Source organism: the organism of the source record quoted next, unplaced genomic scaffold (genome assembly GCF_019419815.1).
Source record: "Pyrus x bretschneideri cultivar Hongxiangsu unplaced genomic scaffold, Pyrus_bretschneideri_v1 Contig28, whole genome shotgun sequence".
NCBI lineage: Eukaryota > Viridiplantae > Streptophyta > Magnoliopsida > Rosales > Rosaceae > Pyrus > Pyrus x bretschneideri.
Window position 1 is genome coordinate 4,597,984 of NW_025999590.1, and position 15,167 is coordinate 4,613,150.

General features: G+C 37.4%; 1 protein-coding gene and 1 pseudogene across 1 annotated transcript; both read left to right on the forward strand.

Annotated features, from left to right (window-relative positions):
* The first annotated feature begins 1,058 nt into the window (after positions 1–1,058).
* LOC103930109 lies at positions 1,059–3,001 on the forward strand (annotated as a pseudogene).
* A 7,728-nt stretch (positions 3,002–10,729) lies between these two features.
* On the forward strand, positions 10,730–12,630 carry LOC103930126 (aldehyde oxidase GLOX1-like). The gene has a single exon (XM_009339422.3). The coding sequence runs from the start codon at positions 10,789–10,791 to the stop codon at positions 12,397–12,399; it is 1,611 nt and encodes a 536-aa protein (XP_009337697.2). The 5' UTR covers positions 10,730–10,788; the 3' UTR covers positions 12,400–12,630.
* Positions 12,631–15,167: the final 2,537 nt, after the last annotated feature.

Consider the following 15,167-nt stretch of genomic DNA (forward strand, 5'->3'; position numbering starts at 1 on the left):
TTTCAATTTGTCTAATTCAAGTCACGTCATCATATGGGGAGGAATAATTCATGCCATATTGTTGAGAATCCCGGATTGATAATTTGAGAAACCAAATTGCAACTTATAATATATGGTACAATACCTAATTACACTGAAACATCTAGGAAAAACCCTCAGTGTTCCATGGTTAGGGAGCTAGGTTTGACGATAACAGGGCGTTATATTAATGGAATGTAAGATGTCAATCATGTCCTGTTAACAACCATAGAGGAATTGGAACCTTGAAGATTTTACAATTAATATAGACCAAATGTCAAGGGACTTAAGAGGATACTGTAATATTAACAACTAACGGGCAAAGCTATAATTTAGCATCAAACTAGTTATTATCAAGATAGTAGAATTTACATCATCTTAACTTACTCATGAATAAAATATTGTACCAGATATATACCGAGTTTAAGACATCTTACTTATCCACGTCGAGAAGAATATAACTCAATATAGTGCTAATTAATGACATATACTTGTTGATTAGAGGAGCACCCCCTTACTTATTAGTTAGTTCCAGGCTATATTCATTTAGTTAAGAGTAATGTTAGAGAGACTAAATTTATAGACTAAATGATGTGTCACCGATAGGAAATGAGCACGTTTATCAACGTTTAAGTAATAATCCAATCATCAACTCTCATATCATTTCTCGTTTGGATGTTCTTTTAAAATAAATGAAAGCTCTTTTAGAGAAAATGTTTTTGGATTCCAAAAGCACTTAAAGTGCTTGCTGCAAGAAACACCAATTATGTGCTTCTTCTAGTGACACTTTAAGCGTTTTTCCAGAATTTACTTGCATTTTTACCAAAGATTAGTTCTAAAAACATTTTCATCAAAAGAGTTTTCAGTCATTTTAAAAGCACATCCAAACAAGCTCTTAGTTTACAAAATTTAGTCTTCCTAGCATTGCTTTTTAGTTAATTAATTAGGACTGGGTAACTCGAAAACCCTAGTATTTAAGGAGGGCCAGGTCGAGACTTGAGACAGACAGAACCACAAAGCTATAGCTCATAAATCACAGCTAAAGCACAATTTAAGTAAGCAAAAACCAAGAAAAGAAAGAAAGAATGAAGCCAATTACCAGTCTCATTCTTTCATTTCTGTTGTTAATAATATTTCTTGGGTTCTCTCGGAGGGCCCACGCTGCCGGTGGCAATTGGCAAGTGTTGGCAACCATTGGCGTTTCCACCATGCACATGCAGCTCTTAAAAAATGACCGCATTGTCCTGTTCGACCGCACAGACTTCGGCACATCCAACTTGTCCTTGCCCAACGGTAATTGCGTCAATAACGACTGCACTGCCCACTCTGCCGAGTTCGTCGTCCAGAGACCAAAGCCTTCCGCCCCCTCACGGTCCTATCCGACGTCTGGTGCTCCTCCGGCTCCATGGCCCCCAACGGCAACTTAATCCAAACCGGTGGCTTCAATAGTGGAGAACGCCGCGTTAGAGTTTTCCAACCCTGCACGGGTTGTGATTGGACGGAGGTTGTGGATGGCTTGGCCGTTCGCCGTTGGTACGCCACCAATCATGTTCTACCCGATGGACGCGAGTTATCATCGGCGGCCGGGGGCAATTCAAGTATGAATTTTATCCGAAGACCGAGTCTACAAGCAATGTCTACAGCTTGCCGTTCCTTTCGCAGACCAATGACCCCGGCCAAGAAAACAATCTATACCCTTTTGTTTTTCTCAACCCTGATGGCAACTTATTTATTTTCGCTAACAATCGAGCTATTTTGTTGGATTACGTGAAGAACGTCGTCGTTAAAACCTACCCGCAAATACCCGGAGGCGACCCGAGGTCGTAACCCAGCACGGGTTCAGCCGTATTGCTCCCATTGAAGAACTTGATGGCTCCATCTGTTGAGGCTGAAGTTTTGGTCTGCGGTGGAGCTCCAAAAGGGTCATTTGTCCAGGCAAATAAGGGTACTTTTGTGGAAGCTCTAAACACATGTGCTCGGATCAAAATAACAGACCCTAATCCACAGTGGATTTTTGAAACTATGCCTCAAGCTAGAGTCATGGGTGACATGTTATTGCTCCCAGACAGCACTGTTTTACTCATCAACGGTGCATCGTCGGGGGTTGCAGGTTGGGAAATCGGGCGTAATCCTGTTCTCAACCCAGTTTTGTACCGACCAGATAATGCAGTTGGGTCAAGGTTCGAACAACAAAACCCTACCACCATACCGCGAATGTACCATTCCTCAGCATTATTGGTACGCGATGGTAGAGTGATCGTTGGAGGTAGTAACCCCCACGATAAGTACCAATTTGGCAGCAACGTGCTTTTTCCAACAGAATTTAGATTGGAGGCATTTAGTCTGAGTATCTCGACGCTAAATATGCGGATTTGCGTCCTACTATCATCACACCCCTAAACCTAGCCAAAATCCATTACGGAAGAAAATTGACCGTTCAATTCTCACTTACGGGCACTCTAGCAATGAATTCAGTGTTGGTGACGATGGTGGCGCCGCCATTTAGCACACATTCGTTCTCCATGAATCAAAGGTTGCTGGTTCTTGGTGCAGAGAACGTACAAAAGGTAGGGCCAACAACGTATCAAGCTCAAGTGACGACACCGACTTCGGTAAATCTTACGCCTTCCGGATATTACATTTTGTATGTGGTTCATCAGCAAATTCCAAGCGAGGGCATCTTTGTTCGTATTTAGTGAGAACCTTGAAGGTACATTTCATTTCCCAAATGAAGAAACATGATTGGTTATCAGTTGAAAAAGAAAATGGTCATATGCACAGAGATCAAGCTAGCTAAGAGTGCTAACTTGTCAGATGTAATTTCGATCACAATTTGCAAGTTGTACCTTCAATTTCTTTTTGTATTTTGTTTCTTTTTTTTACCGAAATTGTAAAGTTTGTGTTTAAACTGATGAATAAAGTTCTGTTAAACTTGCATTGAACTTTTGCCACTGATGTGTGTTCAGGGTACTCACAAATTAGATGAATCAAACGCTACTAAATACTCACAAGGGCACAAAATCAAAAGTAGTAAAGCAAGGGCAAATACAAGATTGATCTCATATAAATTGCCTTAAAAGCCGATTTAACCGATTAGTAAACAAGCTTAAGTTAAAAACGAACGATGGATTGACGGTGATTAAAATGTAAACTAAACAAAATGAATCAAAAGGTAAACGATGGATGTGTTATTTAAAACTAAAATTGGAAATCGAAAGAGAGACAAAGTAGGAAGACTAGATCATCATATTACGGTTTCACCATATGCCCTAGCAAAAGTGCTTAGTTACAACTAGAGATAAAAATAAAAGGAAGATAGAACTCGAAATCCATGGTGATGCACATCTCAAACTCTTCTTCTCCGTCAAACAAAAATTGTATGTCTAAAAAGGCACCTTATTTATATTAAAACAACACAATTCTAACTCTAAAAAGTACAATAAAAACTCTCCTAAAATGAAACAAAGACCTAAACAAAAAGAACACAAACTACGAAAGAATCATATTCTTAGCTTGGGAAATATGTAATCTGACTTGCAGGCTTGATTTGGGTTCGTTCCATCTTCTAGAAAATTTCAACAAAAATAGGTAACTTGTAACTCTTTTTGTTAGTTTTCCAGGTATGGCACATTAACTAGGAAAATTTGGGAAAGTTTTCAAATCATTATTCGCGCAAGTACACAATCCTGAAGGCAATCAATCAACTTCCGCGGGATTGTCTTTGTAAATTGGAACATTTGGCTTCGTATGAAATTATGAAATTTAAGCACAATGATTCTCAATCTCTTAGCTCTCTCTTTCAGTTGGCCTTGCATACAAAATTCCTCCGAAAAGTCGATTTATCTTCAAAACCCTCCTAAGTGTGCATATTGGCTGAAATTGGGAAAATAAAAGTAACGAGGCTCTTTTAAAATCAATTCCTTGACAAAACTTAGGAATAATAATTGACATCAAGAAATAAAATTTATTAGGCCCTATTAGATAATATATTACTTGCAAAAATTTTGGTATTTGCAAGTTGCACCTTCAATTTTCTTTTGTATTTTGTTTCTTTTTGCTGTATAATTTGGATCATTACATGGTAACTTAGACAAGAGTTTGTAAGTTTGTAGTACTAGATGTTTTACAACTCCAGCCTCTGAACATTAGAGGTGTTTCTCGGATGTTGAAGTTGGACTAACAGGTTTCAATTTTGTCGCTGCAGTATGTCAGAGAGGAAGTGTTTATAAACAACAATATAATTAACGCGTGCGACGCGAGTCAGTCCGCTCGAATTAGATGGCTGCATTATTTCTGAGCTTGTGAAATTTGAAATCATGCGCTATCGTTTCTTTTTGGTACAAAAACTATGTCGATTTTGGAACTCAAGTAACGAAACAAGCAAGGCTTTGAGATCTCTATTAAGTCCCCCTTCCACAAGGCACCCGAAAACTTTAAAATTCGGCTTGGATTTCTTTCACTCAAAAGCACGACCTAGTGTTTAATGATGCATCAGGTTGCCCCATTAGTTAAGATCCAGTCTAGCTAGCTCGGTTTGTTAACTTGTACGTAACATCCTAGATGAACAGATGGTTTGCCTGGAAAAAACTTGTCCCGCTTGGTTTTGGTAATTCAGAGTTGCAATGTTGATGTTAATGTTGGCTGATGGAGGAGTAGCTTTCAGATCTTTGATGGAAAAATCGAATTGCCCAATAATTAATAAGCCATCACGTAGAAAGTTCATTCAATCACTTTCCTTCTGTATATGATAATATCCTATAACAAAGTTCTTGTCTGTTAGCTGATTCGCTCCTTAAATCGTTTTAAGGATGATAACGTTGGAGAAAATGGAGATAAGTTCAAATTATGTATAATTACAAGATAATTCATAAAGAAACCATAATGCGTTAAACTACAACTACTGCCTTTAATCGAAATATACTTTTATTTTATTTTATTATAATGTGACATTCTGAAATACTTTGACAGGAAGGAATTCAAAAGGTTGACACGTGCCAACAGGAAGGTGTGCATGCATCTTGTGTTGGCCAACTCACCGTAATCTACATACGCAACTGAGTTGTGAAAGTTTGACTCTTATCCTCTATTTTGACCCTAATCTAGTGTCTTTCATGGGAATGACTTCAAATCTGGAGTAAGAGGTAGGCACAAGTTTCTTTTGAACTAAAAAGAGCAAAAGAAAAGCTTATTTTATCCGTAATCGACAAGTTGTTTATGGGTCGTTTTCAAGTATTTGAGTTAACAGTAAAAAAATGCCTTTAAGAAACCGCCACTCAGAGAAACTCCATATGAACAAGGCATGCATATTGGATGCAAATTCAAACACGTTTAATTGGAATCTGCTGTTCTGATCTAATTAATGTCAATTACTTCATCAAGTCGAACCTTGTTGCTTGTGACTTGTGTATGGAAATAGAGTGCCTACCTAACTTCTAGTTAATCTCTAAAGCCTTCTTATCCTTCTTCTTATTTTACTTGTGAAAACGATGCTTGCTGAGCTAAGAAGATTGGTTGTCTATGGTCCTGGTTATCAAAGCGGAAAAATATATATAAAGTACGTCTAAATTATATATTGGAAATGTTTTATATATTGGATAAAGCCAGGGGGGGAGCATTCTCAAGAGTATGAAAACAAAACTTAATTCTCTTCTCTCTGTAAATACAAATTCGCATTGCCAATTCTTGTCAAGAAAGTCTTTTGCACGTATTGATTAGGCTAAACAAGGAGTTAGAACTTCAACACTATTGATTGGCACATCAATATTGAAACTAGATAATTAAGGTAGATCATTTTAAAAGCGTTTAAAATTCTGAGTCCTCATCAAATAATATTTCTTGCATTATATTTTTGTCTCTCCACCAGCAATGGTTTTGTCTCCTGGTGGTAAGAAAAATGGTTTATTCCCTCTGCCTATGGTGCTTATAAGTTCATGAATCAAAGGTTTGACTCGTACAGTTTGGTGGTTTTGTCTCCTTGCAAGCACGCATGGCTGCTAATTAATCATTCTTCAGAATCATGAATTTAGAGTTTTATTCAAATTCCAGATATAATAAGTGAGGAAACTTTCACGATGCTCTCGAACTAACAATATTCTTCGACCAAAACTAGAAAATAAAGGGTACTAAGAATTTTCACACACAGAATGTTGCAAAGATGGTATATGGTGGATATATATTGTATAATACTGAGACGTGCCTTTTTTATTTAATTGAGATGATAATGTCAAAACTAGCCAGGTCGATTTTCAATTATTTTGAGAATATGAGATCAGAATGAAGTACATTATAAACTTATTGGAAGAATTTATGTGCGTGACCAACCGTATACATAAGACATTCTGATTGATCTTCCTCAACCGTATATATGCATATATAATCATCAGAATAAACTAATTAAGGAATATCTCATCTAATAACAGTGAAGGATTAATTAATGGATCATGATTTGACTTTCTCATGTTTTTTTAATGAATTTATATAATTTTACTCAGAAACTTTGATAAGCATATCCTTTTTTGTAGAAAACGTAAATATCATGTAAAACATTGTTTTCGTTAAGCAGAAGATGTTTTGTTTAAAGCTAGCGAGGGACCTAAACAATTTGTGTAGAAGATGCTCACACACTATGTATCTGTTTTGCGAAAGAGATATTTGAACTGATTCGAGCCACCGTGTAGAGCTAGCATGCAACTAGCTTTAGATATATGTATATATTTCGGGATGGTTTGGGATTGCTTAAATGTTTTTAAAAGCAGCTCCTTAAAAGAGTTGGAGTCTTAATTGTGTTTGGTTCATGAAAATAAAGTGTTTTTTTTTTCAAGATCATGTGTCCAAAATAGCAGAAAGTAGAAGCAGCTAGCCCTACACATGCTTGTCAAAAAAGTGTTTTTTTTATATTTTTTATAGGAAAATGAATAGTACCAATTAATGAAACTTTCATATTGATAGTTCTACTCCTATCATTTTTTTTTCTTTTTCCTAAAAGCACTTTTAGTATTATAGTTTACCAAATACTTACGAACTTTTTTCACAGTTGTTTATTTTCATAGCACAGTAGAAGCAGTTTTGAAAAAAAAAAACACAGGAACTCCAAACTAGCACTTCATTTGCTGTCATATATGCTTCTCTATAAGTATGTTCGAAAATGAATCTGAGAATTTGTCAAAGAATACCGAAACTAGATAATTATGAGGTGAAGCTTAAAACAATTATATTTGAGTTCAAGAAATCGTTATGCACACAAATCTAGCTATACAAAACTTGCAAGAAGAAAACTAGATAATCGGTTTCCTTTTCTTATATAATCATATATAATTTGCTTAATAATCATAACCTGATGCTAAATATAAAATATAATATTGATGATCCATACATTCAAGGTATGTGATTGATCAAGTCAATTAGTCTGCACTTAATCTTAGTTTATTGTTATAAGACTCAAATTACAGCTGCATGACCTCAAAATAAAATAAATTTACAGTACAGGACATTGTGCTCGGACTTGGCTTTAGGAACTAGTAGCTGCCGGCCCCAAGCTATAGATATACAAAAAAAAACCCTAGATCGGCATTGTCGGCAGCAATGATATGCCATGCATTGCCATTAACTGGTTTCATTTCTCTTGTTTAATATTTGCAACAGGTGCAGACCATATAGGAAGAGAGATTGACCCATCGATATATTAGGACAACATTTACATACATACATACATACATATACATATACATACACATACATACATACATACATACATACATATACATACACATACATACACGTACATACACATACATACATATACATATACATATACATACACATACATGCATACATACATACATACATACATATATTATATATATTTTCAAGCCAAAAGCCTCTTTATTTAGATACCATTCGATTATGGCTGGCCGTTTATGCCAAAACCCTCTTTCTTTGCACATATCTTTTCGGTCAGGGTAACCATTTAGATGATACAAGTATATATTAAAATGTCAATGTATTTTAGGTAGGAAGTTTTTCAGCCATTTTTGTCATTCCTACACTCATTTTTACTTCTCACATACTCAATTTTCGCCTGTCAGATCAAATGAACTGAAGAAAATCACTGGAAACAAAAATTAACCAGGATGTGTCGAAAATAAAAATAGGTGTGAGTAACACTATCCTTTTTCATGTAATTGATACTTGATTTTATCCCTAGATTACAAGATTCCTTATTGTACAATATAACTAGTTGTATACATTCAGAATGTATCAATAAAATACACAATTTGCCGTGAAATTCTTTTTCAACATGGTATTAGAGTGAATTTTGTATGAACTCGAATATTGGGTTTGTATTCTTTCTGAACCGCATTACTGGGTCTAGTCCAAGTGTGTAGTATTAACGTGCTTGTCCTTACTTTCTCTATGTGGAAGTTCTCTTCACGTGTGACCCATAAATATATGATCGCACGTGAAGGGGCATGTTGGAAATCCAACATCGGAGACAAAACAAATTACAATTTATATACAAATGGTTCCATTCGTAATTACACCGAGCTCTTTTAGAATAAAATCTCACACACCACTTGGGCTACAGGTTGTTAGGTTGAGAACAATATAGGTGTTGAACTATTTGGCCGGTCTCTTTAAAACTATATCAATAATATGACTCTTGAAGACAAAAAGTTATGCATATCTTTGTATCATAATATCATGGACACCGAATGCTAGTAATGTACTCGTGCCATTGAAGTATTTTCTCTTTCTGAGTGGCCTATTCAAAATTAAGAATGATGAGAATATATAAGATGGCAAAGGTTTGATCGCAGGGAGGTTTGACCGAGCGTTATATTTAGTTACTGGAATATAATATATTTATTGCTGTCACTTTGTCAACTCCCTCAGCCATACACGCATTGGACAACCTTTACATTATTATTAGGATGCAAGATTGTACAATTAATACAGACCAAATGTCTAGAAAATAAAGAGAAGTGCAATGGATATCTACCAAATGGAATATTAGAACCATGCATGATCAAGAATCTAATTAATATTATAGTTCTGATCTTAGTATTAACCTAACAAGAGCAGCTTCTGCAATACACATTGATAAGTTTGCTTCCCAAAAATGCATGCATATACACAAAAATTTCTCTTTCATATACCAAAATCTATAACATCATTCAACTGGAAATTAAGTTCAAAATTAAGAAGTTAATAATTAGAGTTCGAAAGGTAGTTTTCACTCTTGACGACTATATTTCGATTTTTGACCCAAACAAGCAATCATTTCATATTTTGTCTCTAATTAATTTATGTATGCATTAAACTGATCAATTTTTTTTTGTTTATACGTACCTAGCATATATATGAACTAGAAATTAGAAAGACGAAACAAAGTTCATCAACCCAATGAAAGAATAAGTCGATAAGCTTTGTTATACCTAAGATATGTACCTGAAAAAAAAAAAGGAAATAAATTTGATCAACCAACGAAAGAATAAACATTTAACAAGTATAATTATAAAAATAAAAACAAGAAGAAGACCTGGCTAAGTACCAGTTTGGTGCTGCTTAACTTAAAAAAAAAAAAAGCAGTATGCCAAAAACACTCAGTTTTTTTTTGTGTTTGGTAAATTTTCAAAATCAGCTTTTTTTTTCATAGTTTTGGGTAAAAAAAAAAAAAAAAAAAAAAAAAAAAAAAAACTAAAAAGGCAAAGCAGCAAAACTCAGGTTTGGAAAACCAGCTTTTTATCATAATACACGGGTGAACGGTGCCATTAAATGAATTTTTCAAAATGGCAACCTTACCCTTTCTTTCTCCTTCATCCCAGTTCTAGGCTCCACCCCCCTTCTCCAATCGCTCTCTGGCGCCGTACTACCCAGATTCACCACCTCATCCCCTTCATCTCTTCTTACTCCCCAGATTCGCCACCCCATCTCTCTCCCAATCCCCACCAAATACACCCATCGCCACCTCGCAGACCATGATCCCAACCCACTCCCTGCTAGATGATAACCTAGATCCTACCCACCCATCCACCACTGCACCTTCCAAAACATGTAATGCCTTGGAAATCAAAATATAGGAAATAGAAATGGGAGTGAGGATGAAGGTCCCAAATCGCTGGAACTGAAAGAGAAATGCCAAGGGACGATGGTGGGTGAGGACATTGAAATTTCAGGAGGGATCATTGATGAAAAATGGAAGAAAAGCCAGAAACATTTTGGCAGAACAAAATATAAAGAAAGAAGAATGAAAAATTAGAAAGAAAGGGAAACAAAGAACAAAGGAAAAAGAAAACAATCATGAACTTTTTGGCAGAAAGAAAAAGAAAGGAAGAAAAACCCATAAGTTTTTTTTTTTGTCATTTTACATAATTACAGCTGTTCTTCATAAATATTTACTAAACACTATAACACTATTTTTTTTATTCAAAGCACTTTTACAATTATTGTTACCAAACACTTTATTATTTTATTTTACAGCTGTTTATTCTTACAACACAATAGAAACAATTTTTTTTTTTTTTAAAGCACAACAATACCAAACTAGAGTAATAAGGTTAGTTAGCATTCCCATTGTGAATTGCTCTTCGACTACAACAGTCCTTTTCACTAACCGGACAAATGGTCGGTCCCACGCGTATATGATATAGAATGGGTAGCTCAAACCCTAGTATTTAAGGAGCTCCAGGTAATGAGTTGAGACAGACCCACAAAGCTAAAAGCACAAATAAAGAGATTCAAAAGGACCACGTCAGCAAAATCCAAGAAAGAATGAAGACAATTAGTCTCATTGATCTTTCACTTCTGTTGTTAATAATCAATTTCTCTGTTCTGACGGCCCACGCTGCAGGTGGCAAATGGCAAGTGCTGAAAAACGTCGGCATTTCCGCCATGCACATGCAGCTCTTCAAAAACGACCGCATCGTCTTGTTCGACCGCACCGACTTCGGCAAATCCAACTTGTCCTTGCCCAACGGTAACTGCGTCAATAACGACTGCACCGCCCACTCCGCCGAGTTCGTCGTCCAAACCAATGCCGTCCGCCCCCTCACGGTCTTATCCGACGTCTGGTGCTCCTCCGGCTCAATGGACGCCTACGGAAACTTAATCCAAACAGGCGGCAACAACATCGGCGAGCGCCGCGTTAGAGTTTTCACGCCCTGCACGGGTTGTGATTGGAAGGAGATTGTGGACGGCTTAGCTGCTCGCCGTTGGTACGCCACTAATCATATTCTGCCTGATGGACGCGAAATTATCATCGGCGGCAGGGGGCAATTCAACTATGAATTTTATCCGAAGACCGCGTCTACAAGCAATGTCTACAGCTTGCCGTTCCTTTCGCAGACCAATGACCCCGGCCAAGAAAACAATCTATACCCTTTTGTTTTTCTCAACCCTGATGGCAACTTATTTGTTTTCGCTAACAATCGAGCTATTTTGTTGGACTACGTGAAGAACGTCGTCGTTAAAACCTACCCGCAAATACCCGGTGGCGACCCGAGGTCGTACCCCAGCACGGGTTCAGCCGTATTGCTACCATTGAAGAACTTGATGGCTCCATCTGTTGAGGCTGAAGTTTTGGTCTGCGGTGGAGCTCCAAAAGGGTCTTTTGTCCAGGCAAATAAGGGTACTTTTGTGGAAGCTCTAAACACATGTGCTCGGATCAAAATAACAGACCCTAATCCACAGTGGATTGTTGAAACTATGCCTCAAGCTAGAGTCATGGGTGACATGTTATTGCTCCCAGACAGCACTGTTTTACTCATTAACGGTGCATCGTCCGGGGTTGCGGGTTGGGAAATCGGGCGTAATCCGGTTTTCAATCCAGTTGTGTACCGACCTGATAATGCAGTCGGGTCACGGTTCGAACAACAAAACCCTACCACCATACCACGGATGTACCATTCCTCAGCATTATTGGTACGTGACGGTAGAGTGATCGTTGGCGGTAGTAACCCACACGAAAAATACCAATTTGGCAACGACGTACTTTTCCCAACAGAACTGAGGTTAGAAGCATTTAGTCCTGAGTATCTCGATGCTAAGTACGCGAACTTGCGTCCTACAATCCTTGCACCTGGAAACCAAGCCAAAATCCATTATGGAATAAAATTAGCCATTCAATTCTCGCTTACGGGCACGTTTGCAAAGAATTCAGTATCGGTGACGATGGTGGCACCGCCTTTTAGCACGCATTCATTCTCGATGAATCAAAGGCTGTTGGTTCTTGGTGCGGAGAACGTACAACAGGTAGGGCCAACAACGTATCAAGTTCAAGTGACAACTCCGCCTTCGAAAAATCTTGCGCCTTCCGGATACTACATTCTCTTCGTGGTTCACCAGCAAATTCCAAGTGAGGGCATCTTTGTCAAAATTTACTGAGAAATTTGAAGGTACATTTTCTAGTGTGTATAATATAAGTTGAAAAAAAATGAAATAAAAGGTTCATGCAGGGAGAGAGATCAAGCTAGCTAAGAATGCTAACTTATCACAAGTAATTTCGATCAAGTTGTAATTTTCTATTTTCTTTCGTATTTTTTTTTTTTTTAACTAAAATTGTAAAGTGTGTAACTTTGTATCTAAACTGATGATGAATGAAGTTGTATTTCGTTATTTCCAGTTATCAATTATTATGTAAATGGAATTACTTAAAAGTCAATTACTTGGGTTCCAATTGTTAATTGATTCTCAAGGTGATTTGTGGATTGTCTTACAGCGAGTGCATAATCATATATTACTTGAAAAGATGTGGTTTATGAAAATCCTTAAATTAACTTGGGTCCAGATTAATGCTAATTAAGTGTTGTCCTTCGTGCTATTGTGGGGCTTTTTCGTGGACCTAATGATGATATCAATTGTACGAAGGATTGGCTGTGAAAGTACTGACTAATTAGAAATGTAACCAAGTCAATTATATACGCATGATTGCCTCGCTGTTTTTTAGTTTCTGTTTACTATGCAACGGTATAACTATCGCAAAAGAACTGCTTTGGCGATATTGAAGGTATCACCATGCAACGTGATATTGCCACATGACATAGAACCTATTTGGTAAAGAGCTTATTTGGTCACTTTGTTGAATAAAAACATGAAATCCTACGTCGGTTATCTTACACAACAAATCATAACTTATATCAGATGATTTTATTTTTTATTGTAGTGAGGTCTTTTGCATAAAAATCTCACAGTGCATGATTGATTAATGCTGTTAGTGATGGACTGTGACTCGTCTCTCTGAAACTTTAACATGGTATCAAAGCCGATTGTCAAATTTGGGCTTGAATGGATTCAGTTACAAACATGAATGATATAGCACCACATGTGGCCCACTCCAAAATGGTTCAACATACGTAAAAAAAAAATTTCACATCGGCCATCTTACAAAATAAATCACAACTTATATCAAATGGTTTCACTTCTAATTGTATCAAGGTCTTTTGCATAAAGTCTCACACCTATTGATTGCAAGGTGATTAAATGAAGACAACATCAGTGTAATTTGTAGTGGACCGCGTGTTGAAGATCAACACCAGCCCAATTAGTATTTGGATGCCAGACAACTCTAGCAAAATACCATGTTGGTGGTACTAGCTAGAAGGTTCTGAAGATTCAAATATGCATGGGAGATGGACGGTGCATGAACTGAAAATGCTAGACAATTCTAGCACCAAAGTCGGTTACCTATCTAGAATTATGTAAACAAATATCTTAAGATTGTTGTAATGGAATGTTAGCGAAAATTCTAGAAAGAAATATAAGTTAGTGGCTGGAAATGCACAAGCCAAGTCCACCGACTTTGGCTAGGTCGGTTATGCCATGTATAAATATAAGGTAGTGCTATGTGTGGTGTAGTAAGCTTGTAATCAAGCAAGCAAGCAACCAAGTGAGAGTGAGAAGAAAGAGTAGTCTTGTAAGAGTGTGAGTGGTCTAGAGTTTGTCTCTAGAAAGTGAGTGAGTGTCATAGCTTCCCAAGAGTGTCTTTGATAGTTTGTGTTGTAATATTTTGTGTGTGTAATACAAGAAATTAGTTTACTTGTGTTGTCTCTCCAACACTTGTGTTAGAATTGAGTACTCTAAGTTTTTCCCCAACAATTGGTATCAGAGCGGTACGATCAGGGACCGTCTCTATTGAAGCTTCCGAGAATCGTGAAAAGTTTAGTACTTCGCAAGATTATTGGTTAATCTTGTTCGTCTTATCGAAGCTTTGCCAACACGATGGGAGACCTTCAAGTTGTTGGAGGAATCAAGAAGTTGAACAACAAAAATTACAACACGTGGGCGACGTGTATGGAGTCTTACCTACAAGGCCAAGATCTTTGGGATGTCGTCGGCGGTAATGAAGTTACGTAGCCGGAAGAAGACACCAGCGGCGCTATGCGAAAGTGGAAGATCAAGGCAGGTAAGGCAATGTTCGCCTTAAAAACCACAGTTGAAGATGACATGTTGGAGCACATACGGAAGGCCAAGACACCAAAAGAAGCATGGGACACATTCGCCACACTCTTTTCAAAGAGGAACAATACAAGATTGCAGCTTCTCGAGAATGAGCTATTATCAGTGGCCCAAAGGGACATGACAATTGCACAGTATTTCCACAAGGTAAAGTCTATTTGCCGTGAAATTTCTGAATTAGATCCTAGTGCTGTCATTGTAGAATCCAGGATAAAAAGAATAATTATCCATGGATTGAGACCCGAATATCGAGGCTTCGTTGCTACTGTACAAGGATGGCAGACCCAACCATCACTTGTTGAGTTTGAGAATTTGCTTGCCGATCAAGAAGCTTTGGCAAAGCAAATGGGAGAGGTCTCGTTAAGAGGTGAGGAGGAAGCGCTCTACACCAAAAGTGAAGGCAGCTTTAAGCAGCGTGCTGGTGGTGGATCTAAAAGAAATGGTGACAAGGAAAAATGTTATCAAGGAGGAGGGAGTTCTCGACCAGGGAAAGTTTCAAGCATCATGGCAACTGTGGTCAGTCCCAGAATAATAAAAGGTTTGAGGGCAAGTGCTACAATTGTGAAAAGAAGGGCCACATGGTGAAAGATTGCTGGTTCAAAAGGCCTACAGAAAGTAACGTCGCCAACTCAGAGAAGAAAATTGAAGATGATTGGGATGTCGTTGCGTCTCTAACTGTACAGGAAGAATGAGACGTA

What these genes read in the sequence shown, in the direction of transcription:
- LOC103930126 (XM_009339422.3), top strand. Translation starts at nt 10,789, where the DNA reads ATGAAGACAATTAGTCTCATTGATCTTTCACTTCTGTTGTTAATAATC.